The following is a 21,820-nucleotide window of genomic DNA, read 5'->3' as shown; positions in this document are numbered from 1 at the left end:
ATGAATGGTAGAGCTGTGCTGTGGTGCCAAGAAGAGCAGAGAGGAAGAGAACCACCATCACTGCCGATCAAGGAGCAGAGGAAGCCGAGCTTGAGAGAGACACTTCGTCCAATTCTTATACAAGTGATTGTACTCTATGGCTTGACTCAGTTCCTTTCATCTCATTTATCGCTTTCATCATTTCATCTGATTAAGTATTGCTTTTGTAAAGACAATCTGCTTCTTTATAAATTCATATATTTGATCCATCACACTTTGCCATTGTTTATTCCTTGTTTATGTTGAATGTATCTATACTTCATGCAAAATTTCATTTCAAACGTTTAAGCCAACTTCATCAATTGGTAAAAGCATATTTAGCTTAGACTATTCGAGTGAATAAATAAGCCAACATCAAGTAGAACACCTAGTACATCTAGAGATAGACTTACTGGTATTTATTGCATTATGTGTTTGACGCATGCATCCTAGAGATAGGTTTTGTATGTTATTCGCATTGAGAAGTGTTGAGTAAGAGTCTAACGCATAAACAAAGATAAGCAATCCATCTCATTCACATCACATTCTAGTTTGTGTACATTCATCTTAGATCGACGTATACCACTTGCATTAAAATCCATTTCCACATGATTCATTATTCTCTACTCAACCCGTCTGTATCTTCTTGCACACACACAACACCTTAGTATAAATAACACATTTCTTCATACATTTTAGGAAATCCCTACAACAGTTACAATGCAAGGTCTGCGTTAGCTTAATCTGAATCCCTGAGTTCGACCCTGGACTTACCAGGAACCTAAATTAGATTTATACTTGGGTCTGATTTAAGAAAACTTGAATGTCAATAGAAGGAGTGTCGTGCGTTCTGTTGCACATCTCTAACGCATCGACACGTTGCAAATACATCAACGCATCAACGCATCATTCATACTTAGAATTTATTTTTCCAATTTATTTTATACAAATACACTCCTAGCTCGAATCACGATAGCAACAAACAAGTTTTTGAGAATGGTTTGGTTTGTTCCTCTTTTTCTTGCTTTAGGGTATTCTATGATTTGGAAGGCTCTATGGGGCAAGGGTCAGACCAAAATTTAAGATATGTTTTTGAAGAATTTTTAATAATCTAATCCTAACTATTTGCAATTCACAGTCTAAAGGAATCCATTTTAACTCTCTTTGATATTTTTGCAGATCATTTGCTAAGTCTATGAGCCATGTCTTGTGAGAGTGTAAATTATCGCAGAAATTTTGGGGTTTATTTATGACATTTTATGTTGGTTTATTTGATATTGATAAGGGTTGGCTTTCTTTGTTGGAGTACAAGACTTAGTATTGGGACCTGGGAAGATCTTCATGTACAGATGAGGAACTTGACTGTCTTTTGATCATTCTTTGGTGCTTGTGGAATTATCAGAATGAGGTTGTTTCAATAATGGGATCCCTGACATCAACATTCTCAAAATCTCAATTGTGAAGCATTTGGATGAGTCGGTGGGGTCACTTGGTGTGCTTAGTTGGTGTTCAGTGCAGGTTATGTCAAGGCCTTGAGCAGAAATGTGGAGATCGGTCTCAAATTTTATTTTACAGAAACAAAATTTCACATAAGAAAATATGCATACAAAAAATAATTTACAGCATGCAATAAAAATAAACAGAAGAGGAAAAATTGGGTTTAGGAAATACATACCTTTGAAGAATAATTTTCTTCCTTAGGATTCCTTTTCTCTGTAATTGATCATGTAGTGCAACGAACTCGAAACCCTAATGGTCACCACCAATTGGAGCCTTATGTATTCTCTGGAATGAGAATCACAAGAGTGAAAGAGATTGAGAATTTGGAGAGGGAGAATTTTTGTGGGAATTTTCTAGAGAACACCTACACATATTGACTTTATAATCTTTTATGTGAAGAAACAGAATCGTTTCCACTCCAACTACCTCACTAACATGTTTTCTTAAAGCAAGAGAATTGAGGGGAGAAGTTATTTCTTTCCCTTTAACTTAAAATACAATAAATTAAAATAAATTTAACTTTAAATAAATAAATAAATAAATAAATATATATATAATAGCTAACTTATTATATATATACATAACTATATGTTAAATCATATTTAACACATAACCTATAGTTTTTATATTGTATCAAATACAATATATCCTATAATTTTAATTCTTTTATAAATGCATGATATTTATATAAATCTCATATATACTAAATTTAATTATATGAATCCAATTCACATAATTAATATTTGAATCATATTCAAATATTTATTTCCTCTTAAACAATGTATAAATATATTATAATAATTATATCATATAATTAATTCCCTCAATTAAATCTCTATTGAGCTACAGAGGGGACCTCATGGACTTGTAGCTTAAAGCTCCAATGGTACTTGAATAATTAATTAATCTCATTTTATTAAATTATTCAACATTCATTAATTGTCGGACACTTTACTAAAGACCGATAACTGCACTCTTTGTAATACAGATATATTTCTGTGTCCATTGGATATAACCAGTCAACAGAACGATGACGCTTCACAAATTGCTCATAAGTACAACTAGGTCAAAATTACCGTTTTGCCCGTATAGTTACATCTAACTCCTTAAGTACCATTGATCTCTCTCTAATGAACAATAAGTCATGACCAAACCTCTCTCGGGTCAGGAGAGGGTGTGACATCACATTGTTCAAGCCTTGAAATCAGCCCTTAGGGAGTGATTTATCTATTTACCCTAAAAATGGGGAAGAAGTGAATTCCATTTTGTGTAGCCGTGTTTCCAACTCCCCAATCAGGCGTATCCCCAAAATGATAGACTTATTGAGTCGGCGATCTGGCCACTCTCGCTTAGACAAATCAAAGGACCGTCCTCATAGGCAGGAGTTCACAACTCACTCAGGATTCAGGTCATGTCACCTATGGTCATCCTAGTGAAATATAAGTATTTATTGTGAACTACATTATATAATGAGACTAGTCATTTCGTGGTCCGATCTTATACAAACTCCTTTGTATAGAACACCCCCGCTCACATGTCTCCACATGAATGATCGGGATCAGATCATTTGTAGCACTTTACAACAATTGTAACATCTATAAAGCAAGTCGTACTTGTAATGTTACTAGGATAAGACATCCAGTCTTATCCATCTATTACATACCATTTAGGTTATCACTTAAACATGATCCACCTATATGTCTCTACATATATGTTTAAGCTAACATGATAACCTTGGATGTTAGTTTATTGGTTTGTGGGTTTAATGCTACTAAATGTCAAATAAAATATCTCATGTTTTATTAAATAAATAAAATGTTTGTATAATATAATTACAAACTACAAGACCCTACGAGATTTAGGGCATCAACCCCAACAGTTTCCCCCTTTCCCTCCCATTCCCCGACCATCTCACCCTTGTTAGGTTCCTCCAACTGTCGGTTTTTGGAAGCTCAATGTTGGTGCGACATGGTCTTAGAAGGATGAAAGAGGAAGGGTCAGATGGATTGTTTGTGATCATGAAGGTCATGCGCTTTTAAGTGGTTGTAAATTCACCCAAAGAAAAGAGGGGATTAGTCTTCTTAAGGTTGAGGTTGTTGTGGAGAGGCTAAAAGCGGTTAAGTGAGAATGAAATGGCCTTAACCCTTGTTAGTGGTTGAATCCGATGTGCCAAATTATCAATCTCGTCAATGGTATGGATTCATCTTTCTCTAATGTTTGGGTGTTTATTGAGGACATTAATTTTATTGATAAGATTGTTAATGTCTCATGCTTTTGTCCAGATTTTTGCTATTTTGACATCCTCTCTAGTTTTTTTTTTTTGAGTTGGAAAGATGACTTTCCAAAGTAGTGTTCTTCTCAAGGATGATGAGAGGCTAAGCTGTAATTCATTCTCCTGTCTTTGCGTCGGCTTCCCTTTCTGTAGCCTTCCATCTTAGCCCAAACCACTCAACCTTATCCAACCAAAATCAGCCCAAAATCCCACAAACTGGATCTTAACTGCTCCCACGCCTCATTACATATATGGATATGGACCGTCTTTCACTTGCACTTTACAGCAACTCTCTCTCTCTCATGGAGTGCCATTCCTTAATCATTGCTTTCACCACATTCATCGCACTCGCACTTTCAGTGATTCCGTGCTCTGTCCTCGCCAGAGAGCCCTGTAATTTTCCGGCTGTGTTCAACTTCGGCGACTCGAACTCCGACACTGGCGGCCTATCTGCTGTCTTTGGCCAAGCGCCGCCGCCCAATGGGAGGTCCTATTTCCCTGGACCTGCTGGTCGCTACTCCGATGGCCGCCTCATCGTCGATTTCATAGGTATTAATTTACCCTTTTCCTTGCTTCCACATTTCATAGCACGGGTCTCGCTGTAATCTGAAACTGTTCTCTTCTGTCTGTGGACGCTTTGATTATCAATCGATTTCATAACACATTTCATTTTGGTGTTCGATTTGAAATGAGTTTGGTGTAATTTCAGCCAAAAGCCTTGGGTTGCCATATCTAAGTGCGTATCTTGATGCTTTGGGAGCCAATTTCACTCACGGAGCCAACTTCGCGACTGCTGGTTCAACCATTAGACCTCAAAACACAACTCTTCAGCAGAGTGGATTCAGCCCTATTTCACTCAATGTTCAATACAACGAATTCTACGACTTCCGTCGCAGATCCCAAACCCTTCGAAATCGACGTACGTCACTTTCCTCCTTGTTAAATGAAATTGAAATTCCTTCTGTGTTTTCATTTATGTTAACTCTCACTTTCAGTCGGTGGTATTTTTGAGCAATTATTGCCTAAGGAAGAGAGTTTCAGTCGGGCCCTCTACACATTTGATATTGGCCAGAACGATTTGACTAGCGGTTACTTTACCAACATGACTGTCGATGAAGTTAAACTCTATATTCCTGAAGTACTCCACCAATTCTCCGAAATTGTCAAGGTTAGTGAAAATTTTATTATTAACAAATAATAATATAAGATTTAAATACTAATCTCTAATTAAAATTGTCGTAATTGTAATGAATTTATTAATTAAATTTCAATAGCAAAGGAAATCTAGAAAAATAATCAGAAACTTGATGAAAATGACAAATGACAAAAGAGGGAGTGTGAATTAAGTAAATAATCAAATGTGGCTCACTTTTCAAATTAACATTGATAGATTACATTTACAATGTGGTAACATGACCTAAGTTTCTATATTCTTGATTTTGGTTCAGTTTACGGGGCAAAAACTATCATAAGACTATAATTACTAGTAAATACTATTTCACAATTAGCTACAGTAAACACTATTTTAAAACTCCAATTTGCTACCATATTTATTAATTGCAACAGTTTTTACTATTTTACATTCATCATTTTTTTTTATTTTTTGTTACAATATTTATTGTTTTCTTCTCAAACTAATACCTTAAACGCATGCTATCATATCAAAAGCACATGAAACTAAAACAAAACATATACATTACAGATCTGATCCCAACGAATTCACATTATCTCCTTAAGCAAAATTTACTCACCCTAGTGCTTGAGTTTAGAGAATAATCGCCTCCCAAGATAGAACAGATCACCTTTCTTATGAATGTAGCACCCCATCCAGAAGATCAACGAATTGAACTTTGTGGATATATCGAACTTCTTCAGCAAAATTTGAAAATGGAGAGAAATTTAAAGTAAGACAATGTTATGGAAAAATTGTTGTTCAATCAAATGGAAGAAATGCCATATTTATAGACTAATTCGTGGTCATTCGAATAGTCGTGTCCTTTCTTCAATTTGGTTATTTATGAAAGGATGCAACCATTTACCAAAAATTACAACCTATGGAATTGAAAAGATGTAACCCTACATGAAGAGTTATATGCCATTTATTCCAACAATTCCCCCATGAATGGTAAGTTGACAAATTAAGATAGAAGATACAAGAAAATATTCGGTATTTCCCAATGAAGAGCCAACATTGAAATAAGTAGTAAGCACTTTGAACTTTCCCTATTGAACATCAATCAAGTTTACTTAGCTAATCAATGGACTTGATGTCTTGAATTGTCAGTTGTTCTAGAGTACATTAAGACAATTGAAGTCACACAGTTTCTCATTATAAAAAAGTTTGTTCTCCTAATTGTGTTCATTTTGGCCTTGAACACCACCTGGTTTCATGAGTGTTTTAGAAATTTTGCCTTAAATTCTCATAGAAACGACTCTTTTACACTCACATAGGTGTTTCCAATAAAGAACATCGTATATGTTTTTTTCATACATAATTAGTCAACAACTTATAGAAACCATTAAAAGCACAATGCCTATCCTAAAACCACACTTGCACTGTCTCATCATCCTTAGAATGGGTAAGAAGAAAAAAAAATTCAATACAGTGTTCACCAAGTTATCCAGAGGTCGGTTTGCTTGTTGAACCTAGATCTCGGGATCTCCAGTCAATTAGGTCGGTTTGCCTCTCTGGTTAACTTTTTAAAATTAAAGGCTTTAATTCCATTCTCCTTGATGAGCTTTCGACCAACTCTCTAGTTAGGTCTTTAGTAAGTGGAACCGCAATATTATCTTTTGACCTCACAAAGTCAATTGTGATAATTTCATTATAGAGTAGTTGTCTAATTGTATTATGTCTCCATCTTATATGTCGAGACTTCCCATTATATATACTATTTTGTGCCCTTCCAATAGCTACTTGACTATCACTATGTATACATATTGCAGGCACTGGCTTAGACCAGTTTGGAATATCTTCCAAAAAATTTCGAAGCCATTTTGCTTATTCTCCTGCCTTGTCTAAAGCTGTAAATTCTGATTCAATTGTAGATCGTGTTATAGATGTTTGCTTGGAAGATTTCCAAGACACAACTCCACCTTCGAGAGTAAAAATGTAACCACTCGTGGATTTGGAGTCATTAGTATTAGACATCCAATTAGTATCACAGTAGCCTTCAAGTACAAGTGGATATCTGGTATAGTGTAAGCCATAATTTTTAGTGTGCTTTAAGTATCCTAAAATTCTCAATATAGCTTTCCAATAATCTTGACTTGGATTGCTCGTATAATGGCTTAGCTTGCTTATATCATATGCTATATCTAGACGTGTACAACTCATGATGTACATTAAACTGCCAATTATGCAAGAGTATTCTAGTTGTGCCATACTATCTCCATTATTTTTAGCTAAATGAAGACTAGTATCTATGGGGTCTTTGCTATCCCAATGCCATGCCTTTTAAAATTTTCAAGTATTTTATCAATGTAGTGTGATTGGTACAACACTAACCCTTGTGGGGTTCTAGAAATTTTAATTCCCAGAATAACATCTGCGACACCCATATCTTTCATCTTAAATTTCTTGGCTAACATTTGTTTAATAGCCTTAATGACATTGATATTGCTACCTAAAATGAGCATATCATCAACATACAAGCACATAATGACATGGTCATTCTTATTACTTTTGACATAATTAATTCTAAAGCCATTTCCCAACATTACACTGTCAAATTTTCATGCCATTGTTTTGATGCTTGTTTTAATCCATAAAGAGACCTTATTAATCTACAAACTTTTGTTTCTTAACCGGGGGAAACAAACCCTTCAGGCTGTTACATGTAGATCTCCTCATCTAACTCACCATTTAAAAAAGTTTTCTTTACATCCATCTGATATATCTTAAGCCCATGCAAAGCTGATATAGCTATGAGCATGCAAATGGAAGTAATTCTAGTAACTGGTGAGTAAGTATCAAAATAATTAAGTCATTCTTGTTGTTTGTAACCTTTGGCTACAAGTCTTGCCTGGAATTTATCTATGGACCCATCGATCTTCATTTTTCGTTTAAAAATCCACTTACATCCAAGCGATTTACTTCCTAGGGGAAGATCAACCAATTCCCAAGTGTGATTATGCATAATGGACTCAATTTCACTATTCACAACTTCTTTCCTAAATGGAGCTTTTGGAGAGGACATAGCCTCTTTAGATGTTTGAGGTTCATTTTCTAACAAATATGTCAAAAATCAGGCCTGAGGTGAGTACGAAGCCGTAGTTTGGTAGATGATTCCATGTTTTAAACAAAATTGTTCAAAGGGAGGACCATATTCACCACCTCTATCACTTCTGATTACCTTAATCGTTGTGCTTAGTTGGCACAAATTTGACAAGTAGCACCAGTGTCTACCCTCGATTCCTTGGAATTTCCCACCATGTTGCATTCTGAAATGACCGCACAGAGGTCAATATTTGCAACACTATCTGATACTACATCAACTTCTGTGTATCATTGTATGTCTATGGGGAGAATAATAAGATCCTTTAGCCTTACCACCATATTTTATGTTCGAACAATGAGAAATAATGTGAATAGAGAAAATCTCCCAACTGACGGGGATGATTCGGATCGTGAACGTCACCCAAGGCAACAACCCACACGTGTTCAGGAAACTCACGTGGGGGAAGCCCATCGACTTGAAAATGAGCCAACTTTGGAATATGCAGCTCTAACCGCTAAAGTAGATAGCTTAGGTCAGAATCTGAGCCAGATCATGGAGATGCTCAGACGACCAAACCCCATCATCGAGGCCATTAAGCAGAATACGATACACCCTCATGAGGAAAATAAACGTGATGGGAAGCAAAGACATAATTTGGACCAAAGCACCACCCAGTAGCCCGAGACCCAGCCAAGGGTAAGGCTCCAACAATTGAAGGGACATGGGAATCAGAGGTTCCTGACCAAAGGTGTTAGAGAGGTTGATACTAGGAGGAAATGACCAGCGCATAAACGACCTGGGTTTGAAGAAGTAGACACTTGTTGATCACTACTCTAGAACCCTTACTGTTTGAAACTATGCTCCAGTTAGGAGCCAAGGTGGTCTCACACATATCAGGGGTGATCAACAGCCCGAAAAGGTGACCAAATGGAAGTTCGAAAGATGGAGCGGTTGACAAATCTAACCCGGGCACAGACTTACGGGATTTTATCAACCAAAAGCGGAGGAGACAAGCCGAGGATGATAGAGAAGTGGATAGCTGACCGTGGTCGGTCGAGTTATAACGCATCCAAAACCAACTAGGAGATTTCAAGAAGGCTCAGGATCATGAGGGGTTAGACCTAGATAATTTGTTGGATCAGATAGCCCACCCTTCACATATGAGATCATGCAAGAGTCGATACCCCCCAAATTCAAATTTCCAACCATAAAGCCCTATGATGGATCGAAAGATCCGGTAGAGCATTTAGATACGTTTCGGTCATGGATGGAGCTTCTTGGAGTTCGAGACGCTATCAAGTGTAGGGCATTCTCGTTCACTTTGGCAGGACTAGCCCGAAAATGGTTCAGAAAGCTGAAAAGGAGATTGATAGCTTCATTCCGAGAGTTAGCAAGAGCATTCATTACTCAGTTCCTAGGAGGTCGAGACTAGAGAAAACCTCACACTCACCTCCTCACCATAAAACAAGGAAGAAATGAATTGCTGTGAGAATATGTCGCAAGATTTAACAGCAAGGCTTTGCAGATTGAAGGCTATATTGATGGTGTGGCTCTGAAAACCATTGTAGTAGGACTCAGAGATGAGAGGTTCCTTTGGTCCTTAGGCAAGAAAGTCGTTACAACCTATGTTGAGTTGCTTTCCAGGGCCTAGAAGTACATGAGTGTTGGGGAGCTACTTCGCTTGAGAGGTGGTCAAGAAGAGAAAACCACTCGCCTAGATCACCAAAGATTGAGAGGTTAAGAAGAGGAAGGTCGTCATGAGAACAAGAAGAGAAGAACGGAAGAACGACCTACAACACAGGAAAAAAATAACCCAAAAAGGCTTGCAACCTGGCAAGTTTGAGCGTTACACTCCCACAGTAGTTCTCGTGGAGCAGATTTTAATGGAGAGCCAAGATAATAAAATGTTGAAGTGGCATGCAAAGCTGAAAGCTGGATCGCACCGAAGAAATAGAGACAAATACTGTCTCTTTCACCGGGACCATGGCCATACCACTGCCGAATGCTTTGACCTCAATGAGGCTATAGAAACTTTAATTCAACGGGGACAACTGAAGGAATATGTGAGAGAAAGCAGAAACCAGAATGGAAATCAAGGAAAAAAAACTCAAAGTAGAAGATACCACACGCCGATTCCCCCCCAGAGAAATTAAAACAATTATGGGCGGACTGATTGGGGGCGATTCCAAAAGAAAGCAAATGAGTAGAGCTCGGGAAGCTCGATTGTCTTCGAGAGCCCAAGAAGTATGTTCTACTATTGTGGTGGATCAGGTTATTTGCTTTTCTGAGGAAGACATGGTAAATCTATTTCAACCTCACAATGACACCCTAGTAATATCGCTAACCATAATAAACGTCAAGGTATATCGAATTTTAGTGGACGTAGGTAGCTCGGTGGACATCTTATCTCTCCGCACCTTCGACACCATGAGGCTGGAATAAGAACATTTGAAAAGAAACACGACCCCGTTGTTGGGGTTCTGTGGCCAGACGGTATACCCCAAGGGCGACATAGAACTTTCGGTCACCTTTGGTGAAGGTATGGCCTGTGTGACAGCTATGGTGGAATTCTTGGTGGTAGACAATAGGTCGATTTACAATGTCATCTTAGAGAGACCGTCCTTGCACCTAGTGAAAGCTGTTCCACCCACTTATCATCAGTTATTGAAATTCCCAACCCCGGGGAGAGTTGGAGTTGTGAGAGGAGAACAATTGATGTCATGAGAATGCTACATAACTGCCATGAGAAATCCACAAGGCAAAGTAGAAGTAGTGCACGCCGTTAGCAGTGTTGTCGGAAAAAGAAATGAGAATGTGCATCGGACCATAGAAAAGTACGAAGTCAAAACTCAAACCTTAACTCCTTTGGTAAGTGACCCTTCCATCGATGAGGTAGAGGTGGATAGCGTTACCGATCCCGGACTGACAGTGTGGGCTAATAATAACCTTGGCGAATTTTTTCTTTGCAAGGGATTGGGCCCTAGAGTGATTACCACACACTCCCTCGTGAATTTCTCGCATGATATAATCAACCCTCTCTGAATCAACACATTTTAGCAGAGGGAGGGAATATCCACTTTTGTATAGTCTTCCATTATTTATTACATAGTGGGTAGCCTTGCACCTTAACCGTCGAGCTTCAACTTTGTCATCCGACAATACCCCTTTTTCCAGAAACTTGATTAAGGGGGTAATCCAACTATTATTCTCGATTTGCGCTTGTTCATCTATCTCCATAGCTTCTTCTCTCAATATACTGGGTGCATTCAAAACCTCTATAGGTACCATTCTACTTAGGTCAGCATCATAAGTTGCTGCCAATCGGGCTAAGGAGTTGACATTGGTATTCTCAGATTGCGGTATATGCTTTATCTTGCACCTACTAAATGAGCCTAGCATTTTTGAGTTGCTTGAATGCCTTCTTACACTCCTCCGTCTACTCAAAGTTAGCTTTTTTCCTAATACTTTAAAAAATGGAAGACATTTATCAGTAGCTCGACTTACGGAATGATTAAGAGCTATTATTTTCCCGTTCAAGCTTTACAACTGTTTTACTGTTTTGGGAGACTCCATTTCTAGTACAACTCGTATTTTATCTAGATTTGCCTCAATTCCTCTTTGGTTCACCATAAAGCCTAGAAACTTGTCTGAAGCCACTCCGAAAGCACATTTTTTCGGGTTTAACTTCATTTGATATCTTAGCTAAGTCGTCTATATGGTTGTTCGCTTTCTTGCTTTTAACCAGCATGTCATCCACGTATACTTCCATATTCTTGCCAATAAGAGGAGCAAACATTTTATTCACCAGGCGTTGATAAGTGGCTCCTACATTCTTGATCCCAAACGACATCATAGTATAACAGTAAAGACACCGTTTAGTGACAAAAGATGTTTTCTCTTAATCTGGGGGGTGCATTCTAATTTGGTTATACCTTGAGTAGACATCCATGGAGCTTAATACTGTCTTACAACTGAACCATATTTTGTGGATCTACATCCCCGTCGTTGAAGCACTTTCCGTTGAACTTTCTTGTGTATTGTTGTTTTTTACTTGAACCTTCACCAGAAAACTTCCTCTTCTTGTTACTTTGTGATTGATTTTTCACAATATTGGCCTTGGGGTCTATAGCACCATCAATAAAACATTTATGCTTTTCTGTTGTTCTCTTCAATTCCAAGGCGAACCACAAGTTCCTCAAGTTTTATCTCCTTGCGTATGTGCTTGAGATAATTTTTGAAATCTCCCCATTAGGGTGGCAAATTTTCAATTATTGCCGCAACTTGAAATGATGCACTCAAAGTCATATTCTTAGCATGTATATCATGCATAATTACTTGGATTTCTTGAACTTGACTGATTACTATTTTGGAATCCACCATTTTGTAACCAAGAAATTTGCTAATTATAAATTTCTTTGAATCGACAACTTCAGTTTTATATTTCTTCTCCAATGAATTCTAGAGATTTTTTTGTTGAATCAACACCACTGTACACATTGTACAATATATTGTCTAATCCGTTCAAAATGTAATTTTTGCAAAGATATTCCACATGCTTCCATGCATTGACTACAAGTTGCTTTTCTTTGTCTGTTTCTCCCTCAGTCAAAATGGGAGCATCCTCTTTGAGAAATTTTGTCAAATTTAAAGTGGTGAGATATAACAACATTTTTTGTTACCAACATTTGAAATCAACACTACTAAATTTTTTAGGTTTCTTCCCATGGGCCACACCAGTAACAAGAACAGACCTAAAATTGGTTGAAGTCATATCTTCAAAGCAAATAAATCAAACTAAATAAATTATGAAATAACTTAGAAGAAAACCAAACACGTATATAACAATATAAACAAACATCAGATAAAGAAGAGTCCACAAAGGACAAAATACAAAACAAATTAACGTTAAACTATCCAGAAGATCAATGAACTAAACTTTGTGGATATACCGAACTTCTTCAGCGAAATTTGAAAATGGAGAGAACTTTAAAGTAAGTCAATGCTATGGAACAATTGTTGTTCAATCAAATTGAAGAAATGACATATTTATAGACTAATTTGTGGCCATTCAAATAGTCGTGTCATTTCTTCAATTTGGTTATGAAAGGATGTAACAATTTATCAAAAATTACAACCTATGGAATTGAAAAGATGTAACCCTTAATGAAGAGTTATATACCATTTATTCCAACAACACATACTATTATAATTCGAACTAAAACAATCTACACCCCAAACACAAACTATTATGACCCAATTATAATAAACTAGGACAATAATAACTAATTCCTCATTGTGGGTCCTATATTTTAAAAATGTTTATTTGAGTACTTATACTTCGAAGTGACTATTTTGAACTTTTTATTTTTATTCTCATTTTACTTTTAAAGAATCAAAATGATTACTTTTTGAAAGTTTAAGAATACTATAAAACTAAAATTTAAAGTAGAGAGACAAAAAAAAGAACCAAAATTGAAATTATATAGTGATAAAAATGAATATTTTGAAAGTATATAAAATCCAAGTAAAAAATATAAAGATTAAAATAATATTTAAATTTTAGATTATAATTTTAGTTCATGGACTGTCTAGTACTTCACTTTTTTTTAGTTTTGCCCAAATTTCGAAATTTTCAGCTTTGTCCCTCAAACTTTTAAGTGTTGTGTCTCCAAAAAGGACCATACACGTCTTTCAAATTCTTAATTTTGACGTACTTAAATGGAAAGTTTAGTATGTTTTTTTTTATCACCATTTGATTTTTATTTTTAGTTAATGAGAATTACACAAATTATAGGTGAAAATGAAAAATGAAAAGCACTATGGCTACTTATTAATTGTTTTGTTCTGTTATTTATTTTATAGAAGTGTTTCCAAATACCAACCTAAAATTTGAAAATTAGTAATTTTTGAATTTGACTATAAAGTATTTAGTTAAAAAAATATTAAAGGTGTAAATGGTTCGGTTGATTGGTTTTATTGTTCTTACATTCTTAAAAAATATGAAAATTACGGTAAAAAAGTTGTAAGAAAATAAGCATAATTTTCAAAAATTAAATCATTACAATTCAGCTTCAGAGTTTCAATTTTATGTCTCCAACAAGTCCATGCTAACTTTCTATAATGTTGTTATAAAATATTTAATTATAATCTAACTAAAATTAGGGACAAATGTTGGCTATTACACCTATCCAAACTAAAAAGTTAAGACTTTAGGTTATAGAAATCGATTAATAGTTAGGACAGAAAGAATGAATACTTTTTAACATAAAGTAACATTTAACTGTAATTTAACATTCCTTTTTTTTAAAAAAATTAAATCTTAGTTTTCTTTTTTTAACTTTATAAATATGTACAATACTCTCGAGGTTAGATGTTCCATCCCTCACAACCTAATTATCAAAGAAAGAAAAAAAAAAGAAAAAAAAGAAAAAAGTATCTTACCATTTTCGTCCTCTGCGGAGGGGTGTACCTTAATGTAGTGGGTGCACAGTCAAGGGGGAAGATTCTTCTGGATCCATAACACGGGCCCAGTGGGCTGCCTTCCATATGTATTGGACCGCAAGCCCGTTGCAGCCTCAGACTACGACCAATATGGCTGCGCCACTCCTTTCAATGACTTGGCCCAATCTTTCAACCGTGGCCTCAAGCAAGCAGTCCTTGAGCTTCGCAAAGCTTTGCCCGATGCTGCCATTACCTATGTTGATATTTACTCTCTCAAATATGCTCTCGTTGCCCAACACAAGAAATACGGTAACTTCTTCTAATTTCCTCCTTCATTTACTAACTACGTTAAATTAAGCTTAGGAAAAATGACATTTTTAGCCTCCGAGTTTTGAAGTACGTAGGTATGCATTAGTTGTATGATTTTTTAAAATGTGACATTTTAATCGCCGGTTTCATTAAGAATATGTGCGTTTGATTTCTAAACTTTTGAAATGATACTTTTTTTAGTTTTTATATTTTTAAGAATAGGTTAGGTTTATAATTTTTTTTAATATTATTTTAAATAATTATATGGCATTTTAAATTAGATAGTAATTTTTAAAATCTTGATTGTCTAATTTAAAATGTCATATAGTTAGTTAAAATAATATAAAATTAATTCAACGATCTTTCAAATTTTTCTTCAAAATTTGAGGACGAAAATGTATATTTTAAAGATCTAAAGACCAAACACACCTATTATTAAAGATCTGTTGACAATAACCAAACGTACTTATTCTTCAACACTTAGGTACTAAAAAAGTAATTTTTCTTAAATTTATATATATGTAGTCTATAAACTTATCTAATAGGTCCTAAACTTTTTTATTTGAAAGTTAAGAAATCTATAGATACCTATAAAAAATTTTAGACACACGATTGGTTAGAGATTTATTAGAAGTCTTTAAAATTTTGAGACTATTTAAATACAAAATTAAAATTACAAGAATTTTTTTTTAAAGACAAGCTCGAAAGTTCAGGATGAAACATATAATTTTAAGTATAACAAATGGTTGATTGAATTTTGATTTAATTTGAAAATTGAAATGTAGGGTTTGAGTTTCCATTGAGAACTTGCTGTGGACATGGTGGAAAGTACAACTTCAATTTGAAGCTTGGATGTGGAGGAAAGAAAAAGATAAATGGAAAGGATGTTTTGATTGGAAAATCTTGCAAAAACCCAGAGGTTTATGTGAATTGGGATGGTGTTCATTACACTCAAGCAGCTAACAAATGGATCTTTAATCAGATTAAAGATGGTTTTTATTCAGATCCACCTATCCCTTTGAAGATGGCTTGCCACAGGGCTTTATCTTAAATATTTAAATCTACTTCCACCCCTTTTCCCATCATCTGAATCTTGATGTTGATTAGTATGGTACCATAATAATGATCAAAATTCATCTATGACCAATCTTTCCTTTTGATGAATTTTTATCATCTTTTGTTAGTGTTACCGTGGTTAGTGCACAACATCAAGTCCCACCCATTGTCATTAATGTATTTTAGATTATCATATTACCAAGAGGGATTTATAGACCTTTTTTTAGTACATTTAATTGGAGTATGAAGATTTAAAACTCCGATTTCAAAAGAAGTATACGTCAATTAGTGTTGAATTATATTCACTTTAGTAGAAGATATGAAGACTAGATTCTTTATATGCTTAAGAGAGTAGATATTTTCTAATGCGAACATAACTCTTTAAAAATTACAAATTTGGTTCTATGATTTGGAGAAAGTTAGAATTTAACTTATATAGTTTAAAAGTTAGAATTTTCCTAGGATTTAATAAAATCTCATAAATAGTTCATATGGTTTGATAAAATTTCCATAAATAATCTCTATGGTATGAATTTCCAATCATATGGACTAAATTTTAATTATATACTTGGATTCTAACTTTCTCTTAATTATAAGGTCTAAATTTACAATTTAACTGACATAAAATATAAATTCATGACCAATAGGTATTTGATAATATATTTTGCATTTATGCTTCAAAATACTAGTTGTGCCATTACAAGTGAACAAAACCAATATGTAAGGGTGAGGAGTTGGGGCAAATATTATTATGGTTTTATTACAAAATTTCGTTACTAGATTGGTATATTTGCATAAAGCCAAAAATTCAATAGACTTAAATTCAATATAAAAAGAAGATAATTATTTTAAATGATAAAACTATTAGAAATATTTTCAAATATAGTAAAATGTCAATGTTATATCTATTAGGGTTGACAAAAATTTTCGCAAGGTCGGGTCCCGCAGGTACTCGAAGTGGAGAATCTTCGATTTAATCGGGGATGAGATCAAACTGGAGATCCAAAATAAGTCCTCGAACCGAGGACGAGATGGGGTGGTTATCTCTGCCCCGAATAATTTTTATAACAATAACTTTAAAAAGTTACCGACTTTTGTTTTTGTTTTTGTTTTTTATTTTTTTTAATTTCGTTTCCTAATATAATTCTTTTAATTTTTTATTAAATTTTAAAATAAAGAAATGTTAATATGTTTAAGAAGCAAGTCTTTTATCTCATGCTCAACTTTAATTTTGAATTCATTTGTACTAAAAAAAAACGATTTAAACTATTTTTTGAAGTTGATAAAAAAAAGGATTTATTACCTGTCCTCATTGAGCTCCATCTGATCTACCCGGCAAAATCCGTTGGCCATCATCATTCACTCCCCGACGAAGTTCCGTCTCTTCCTCTCTGATTATCAATTCCTATGCAAATTCCAATGCTACTCTCTTCACCTTCGCTCCAAAATCCTCACCATTACTCCAATTCTTCCTCCCTCTTCTTCTCCTACAATGCCCTAAAACTCCATTCTTTCATTCGCTTCAAACCACTCACCTTCAATTGCACTTCTTCCTCCCTCACTGACACATCCTCCATTCCAAACCCTAGCCTCAACCCTACTCTCCTTCGCCACGTTACTCATACTGTACGCGACAATGACGACGATGGGTCTATGGTACCCTCAGCCTCTGCTGTCGCCTCCGCCATTCTCAAAGCTTCCACCTCTCCCGTGGAGTTTGTGCATAGGGTCGAGAACAGCCAGAAGACTGGGTTGGTGCTGCCGAGCCCCGACTTTCAGAGGCTTTGCGTCGAGCAATTGGATTTATTTCGCCGGATCGTTGATCCTGATGCCCTCCTCTCGGTTTGTGTTTTCTGCTCCTTCTTTTGCGTAAATCTCTTGTGCATTTACTTACGGTTGAAAATTTAGGGCTGTTATTGTTGGTTAGCTTATAGGAAAGTAATTTCAATGTTTCCCTATGTAGGTTTATGTAAGACCTGCTGGTAGCTATGTGATGGACCGTCTTGAGCTGCGTCGTGTTGCATCCTTCCCTGGAGTTAATGTTACTGATGTTGTGATATTGGTCGGAAATTTTAGCGTTCCAACTGGTCTACGTGCTGCAGAAGCGGCTTTTTCCAGTCAACAAGTATGGTTTTTAGTGTAACTGAGTGATACGCTTTTGGTTTAGGTGGGTTAATCGGCTAAGTTTTAAAAAGACTGTTAAAACTGTAGGTTGAAGTTATCTCAGAGCATAAGGCTATAGTCTTTCCAATGGTGAAACACCCTTTTGTTGTGGGGTTCTTGGTCGCCGAGCTTCCAAATCTGGAAATGGAAAAAAGCATGGATATGCAGAGTGTTGATTGTGATCTGTGGCCATACTCATCTCCCCATGAAGCCGGTGCTCTTGTAGCTGGCTCAGGAACAAGTACACAGGGAATCCAAAATACTGCTAATGGATCATTGAGAGCGTACAAATTTAATGCAGATCGGCAAGCAAATGCCTTCCATATTTCCCGTTCTCTTGCTATGGCATATGTCATGGATCAGGTTGGTAGGATCTTTTTTTCAGTACCTTGCCATTGATGGCAGATTTTATTTACTCTTGTAATCTGACAATAAATCCTAATTTTAAATGTTGATCTTATTAGCTTCCATTTCTATTTGTCACTTAATTTAAGACGATGTTTTTTTCTTCTGCAGAAAGCAATGTTGCTCCAGCAATCATCATGGCAGAATAATTTGAGGATGGGCAATCTGGTTGACCAAGTAAGGCGTGCTACTTGACTTGTTACTTCATTTTGTTCTCTCACATCCTAGTAGCATGTTAATGCTGATTAAAAAAAAAAATGTAAAAGAAAAAAAATAAGTAAAAAAATTGCAGGTTAATGTTTCCCTCACTTTTTATTCTCTCACAGATTCGTGGTTCGCTTTCTAGCATCCAAAGTTTAAGTAAAATGTTATCTGTTCACATGAAGAAAAACGAGGTGAGAGTTTTATTTCTTTTAGATGCCAGGTCACTTCTACCTCTGTCTATATGTTTTATGTTCTGATGACACCGTTTTGCAGATTGCATATGAGATTCTAGAAGACATACTGTTACAAGGGGGTTATATGAGAGATACTCTTCAACAACTACAGGATGCTGTTTATTTGACTAAGGCACTTGATCTTTCTCATGCTATTGTTGCTATAATTACCTTGTGTTTCAATTTATTCTTATTGTTTTTAAAGTTGCTATATTATTTCATGAAACTCTCTTAAGATTTTGTTTATTCCTACCATTTGGTCTGATATGGCAATTGCATTACAGTTCTAATCCTTCTATCAGAAAGATAAATACTAACTAAAAGTTGCAGTCCAAAGTTATAGGAGATTATCTCAGTGAAAGGCTGGTCCACGTTATTCTTGATGAAATGTAATTACAAGGCCAACATTTTCTTGTGTTGTTTCTAGGCAAATATAGTACACTACAACGAAGAAACACTAAAGAAAATGTACAAGTCTTCAAACCCTTTGTCTGAATCAGTGAAAACCCAGCTGGATTACTTTCCAACAGATGCTTCCAACGCTAGAATGCAAGAGGGGTTAGTTTCTTCTAACAATATGGTTAAGGACATAGAGATGCCCATGCCACCTCCAGTACTTGCTCCTGTTCAACGACAAGGAATAAGGTAATGGATTCCATGTCAAATGCCATAGTGTCGAGGAATTCCCTCAGTTCTTTAAAACTTGCTCTTTTAGGTTTTAGGCATATTCTGAGTAGTCTATCTTATATCCACGAGATAAACTCCCAAAACAATTTACTTGCTCATCACTAGGACATAACATTTTTCATATGAAGTCAGTTTCCTGTCATTTTGAAGTTATAATATCAAGTTTACTTATCTCACGATTTTTAAATGTGATGTCAGGTAGGTCATGCAACGTTTCTGATGTTTTGATTGATTTGGTTGAGGCAGTGAAACCTCTAGCACGTAAACAGCAACGTATAGTAGAACTAAGTGAACAGGCTTGTTCTATGCAAATTGCCGTGGAAGAATCTTCACTGCGTCAGGCTTTGAGCAATTTAATTGAAGGTGCACTATTACGTACGCGCGTTGGAGGAAAGGTAGATATTATATCTACCACAGCGCCAGCAGGTGGTGTGCTTATAGTCATAGATGACGATGGCCCCGATATGCACTATATGGTTAGTGGTTGCACATTTTTATAAATCATGCATGCCTCTATTATGATCTTTACCAAACCTTGATGTTTGTTGGTGCAATTGCCTTCAGACGCAGATGCATTCACTCACACCATTTGGAGCAGATCTCTTGTCCAAGGAAAGGGTGGAAGACAACATGACATGGAACTTTGTAGCAGGGCTGACTGTTGCTTGTGAGATACTCGAGAGTTATGGGTGTGTGGTGCGTGTCATATCACCCAGGTGCTCGGACGCGGCGCTCGGATCTGGTGGAACTCGCTTGGAACTCTGGCTCCCTTCCACTCCAGGTACAACACTGCACAATCTCGACATTCCAACTCAGGGTGCATAGTGAGTAGATAGATCAACTGCCCGTTGTAGATACATCTCTGAAACTGATGAAGGATTTATTCTAAAGTGGCAACCAGTCTTAGATTTGAGATATGTGAGTTTTTGTATAGTGTACTGCAAGGCATCCTGTTAAAGAAGTTGTGTATAGTACTGTATTATATAACTAGCATCCAGAACTTGCTATAGCTTGCCTGATTTTTATCCTATTGGTAGATATGCGTGTGCATAGAGAAGTGTTTTGCATGGCTGTAATGAAATCAGCTTCAAAGTTTGAACTTCAATATTGAACTTCAGAACAATAATTTTTCATTGAATCTTGTGTTGGTCCAATCCACTTTTAAATGAATGTCAGTTGTTCAAAATAGTATTCAAATTGATAAGCTATTGCGAAATTGAGAACTTTTTGATTCCCACAATTTTAATCAGAAGTCTAACAATATAGTGGATGTTAGGTTAGCTCTATATTGGGTGTGCGTGTGGAAGTAACTAGAGCGTCTTTTAGAAAACCTAATACCTGATTTCGGTAGTCAACTTTACCTAACAAGTTAGACTCTTTCAGTACGTTAAAGAAATCATTAAAAAAAGAACAGAAGTGCTATATGGCACATATCTATTGGGTGCTAGTAAGCTCCATAAAAAAGAGTGCAGCCAATTTTTGCCTTTTTTAGTACACAATGAGGTGAGATTTGTAATGCAGATTTCTGAGTCGTTAGCATAAGTATATGTCAATTGAATTAAGGTCACGTTTACCCAACCGTAATGAAAATTAATGTAATCGGAATGAGATTTTATTGATGAATGAATCGTAATAGGCTTGAATCACAAACATGATTGAATTGCTTTTGATTGCTTTTACTTAGAATTATAAATCTATCACATTGTACTGTTATCATTATCATTACCGTTACTGCTTTGACCTTAGCGATAATGGTAACAATAATGGTAAAGGTAACAATAAATGTGGTAAATTCATAATTTTCATAATGTTACATTAACAATATATGTAACGATAATGATAAAGGTAGTAGGTCCCACATAATTTTCAACCATAATCAGATTTAGCACCCTTTATTCCTCAATTAGATATTACAAATTTCAAGGTGGATTTAACATTTCATTACGACTACACAAAGTAGGTAAACAACAAAAAAAGTAATCAATTGGGGTCCACTTTTTATATTATCATTGATGGATTACTTTTTAACTAGTGTATATGTGGCCTAAGCTCATTTCAATCTTGGAAGGATTTCTTGGGTGTGTTGTTATTGAAAGAAAATATTGAAATGAGATTGGGGTGTTGAAAACTACCCTTTATTAGTTGTGTTGTTACTTTGAAACTTATTCAATTTGTTGTACTTTCAATAAATCTTGAAATTAGTCATTAGTTTGAAATTATTTTTTGATCGTAATGGGTAAAATAATAATAATGATTATTTTCATTAAAGGTAAGATACAATGTTGATATCTTTTCAAAATTAGTAAAGGAAA

At 35.6% G+C, this 21,820-nt stretch overlaps 2 protein-coding genes across 2 annotated transcripts; both read left to right on the top strand.

Moving 5' to 3' along the window:
- Positions 1–3,583: 3,583 nt before the first annotated feature.
- On the top strand, positions 3,584–16,090 carry LOC120080807 (GDSL esterase/lipase At3g26430). Its single transcript, XM_039035451.2, has 5 exons — positions 3,584–4,339; positions 4,500–4,709; positions 4,786–4,958; positions 14,490–14,760; positions 15,546–16,090. The coding sequence occupies exons 1-5, from the start codon at positions 4,042–4,044 to the stop codon at positions 15,809–15,811; spliced, it is 1,218 nt and encodes a 405-aa protein (XP_038891379.1). The 5' UTR covers positions 3,584–4,041; the 3' UTR covers positions 15,812–16,090.
- A 965-nt stretch (positions 16,091–17,055) lies between these two features.
- On the top strand, positions 17,056–20,646 carry CSK (chloroplast sensor kinase). The gene is made up of 9 exons (XM_039037004.2): positions 17,056–17,658; positions 17,780–17,941; positions 18,028–18,342; positions 18,496–18,561; positions 18,711–18,779; positions 18,862–18,954; positions 19,249–19,466; positions 19,711–19,984; positions 20,073–20,646. Exons 1-9 carry the CDS (start codon positions 17,224–17,226, stop codon positions 20,331–20,333), a joined length of 1,893 nt encoding a protein of 630 aa, XP_038892932.1. The 5' UTR covers positions 17,056–17,223; the 3' UTR covers positions 20,334–20,646.
- Positions 20,647–21,820: the final 1,174 nt, after the last annotated feature.

This window comes from Benincasa hispida, chromosome 7, assembly GCF_027475165.1.
Source record: "Benincasa hispida cultivar pf3 chromosome 7, pf3_genome.v1.1, whole genome shotgun sequence".
In the NCBI taxonomy this organism is placed as follows: Eukaryota; Viridiplantae; Streptophyta; class Magnoliopsida; order Cucurbitales; family Cucurbitaceae; genus Benincasa; species Benincasa hispida.
The sequence above is the reverse complement of the archived record's forward strand: the minus strand, read 5'-3'. Positions and strand labels throughout refer to the sequence as shown.

Excerpts from the sequence above, each read along its gene's own strand:
- LOC120080807 (XM_039035451.2), top strand. The coding sequence starts at position 4,042 with ATGGATATGGACCGTCTTTCACTTGCACTTTACAGCAACTCTCTCTCT. Across the intron at positions 4,340-4,499 it reads CCTCATCGTCGATTTCATAG|CCAAAAGCCTTGGGTTGCCA; the intron begins GTATTAATTTAC and ends GTGTAATTTCAG. Across the intron at positions 14,761-15,545 it reads TGCCCAACACAAGAAATACG|GGTTTGAGTTTCCATTGAGA; the intron begins GTAACTTCTTCT and ends ATTGAAATGTAG.
- CSK (XM_039037004.2), top strand. The coding sequence starts at position 17,224 with ATGCAAATTCCAATGCTACTCTCTTCACCTTCGCTCCAAAATCCTCAC. Across the intron at positions 18,343-18,495 it reads TGGCATATGTCATGGATCAG|AAAGCAATGTTGCTCCAGCA; the intron begins GTTGGTAGGATC and ends TTTCTTCTGCAG. Across the intron at positions 19,467-19,710 it reads GTTCAACGACAAGGAATAAG|GTCATGCAACGTTTCTGATG; the intron begins GTAATGGATTCC and ends GATGTCAGGTAG.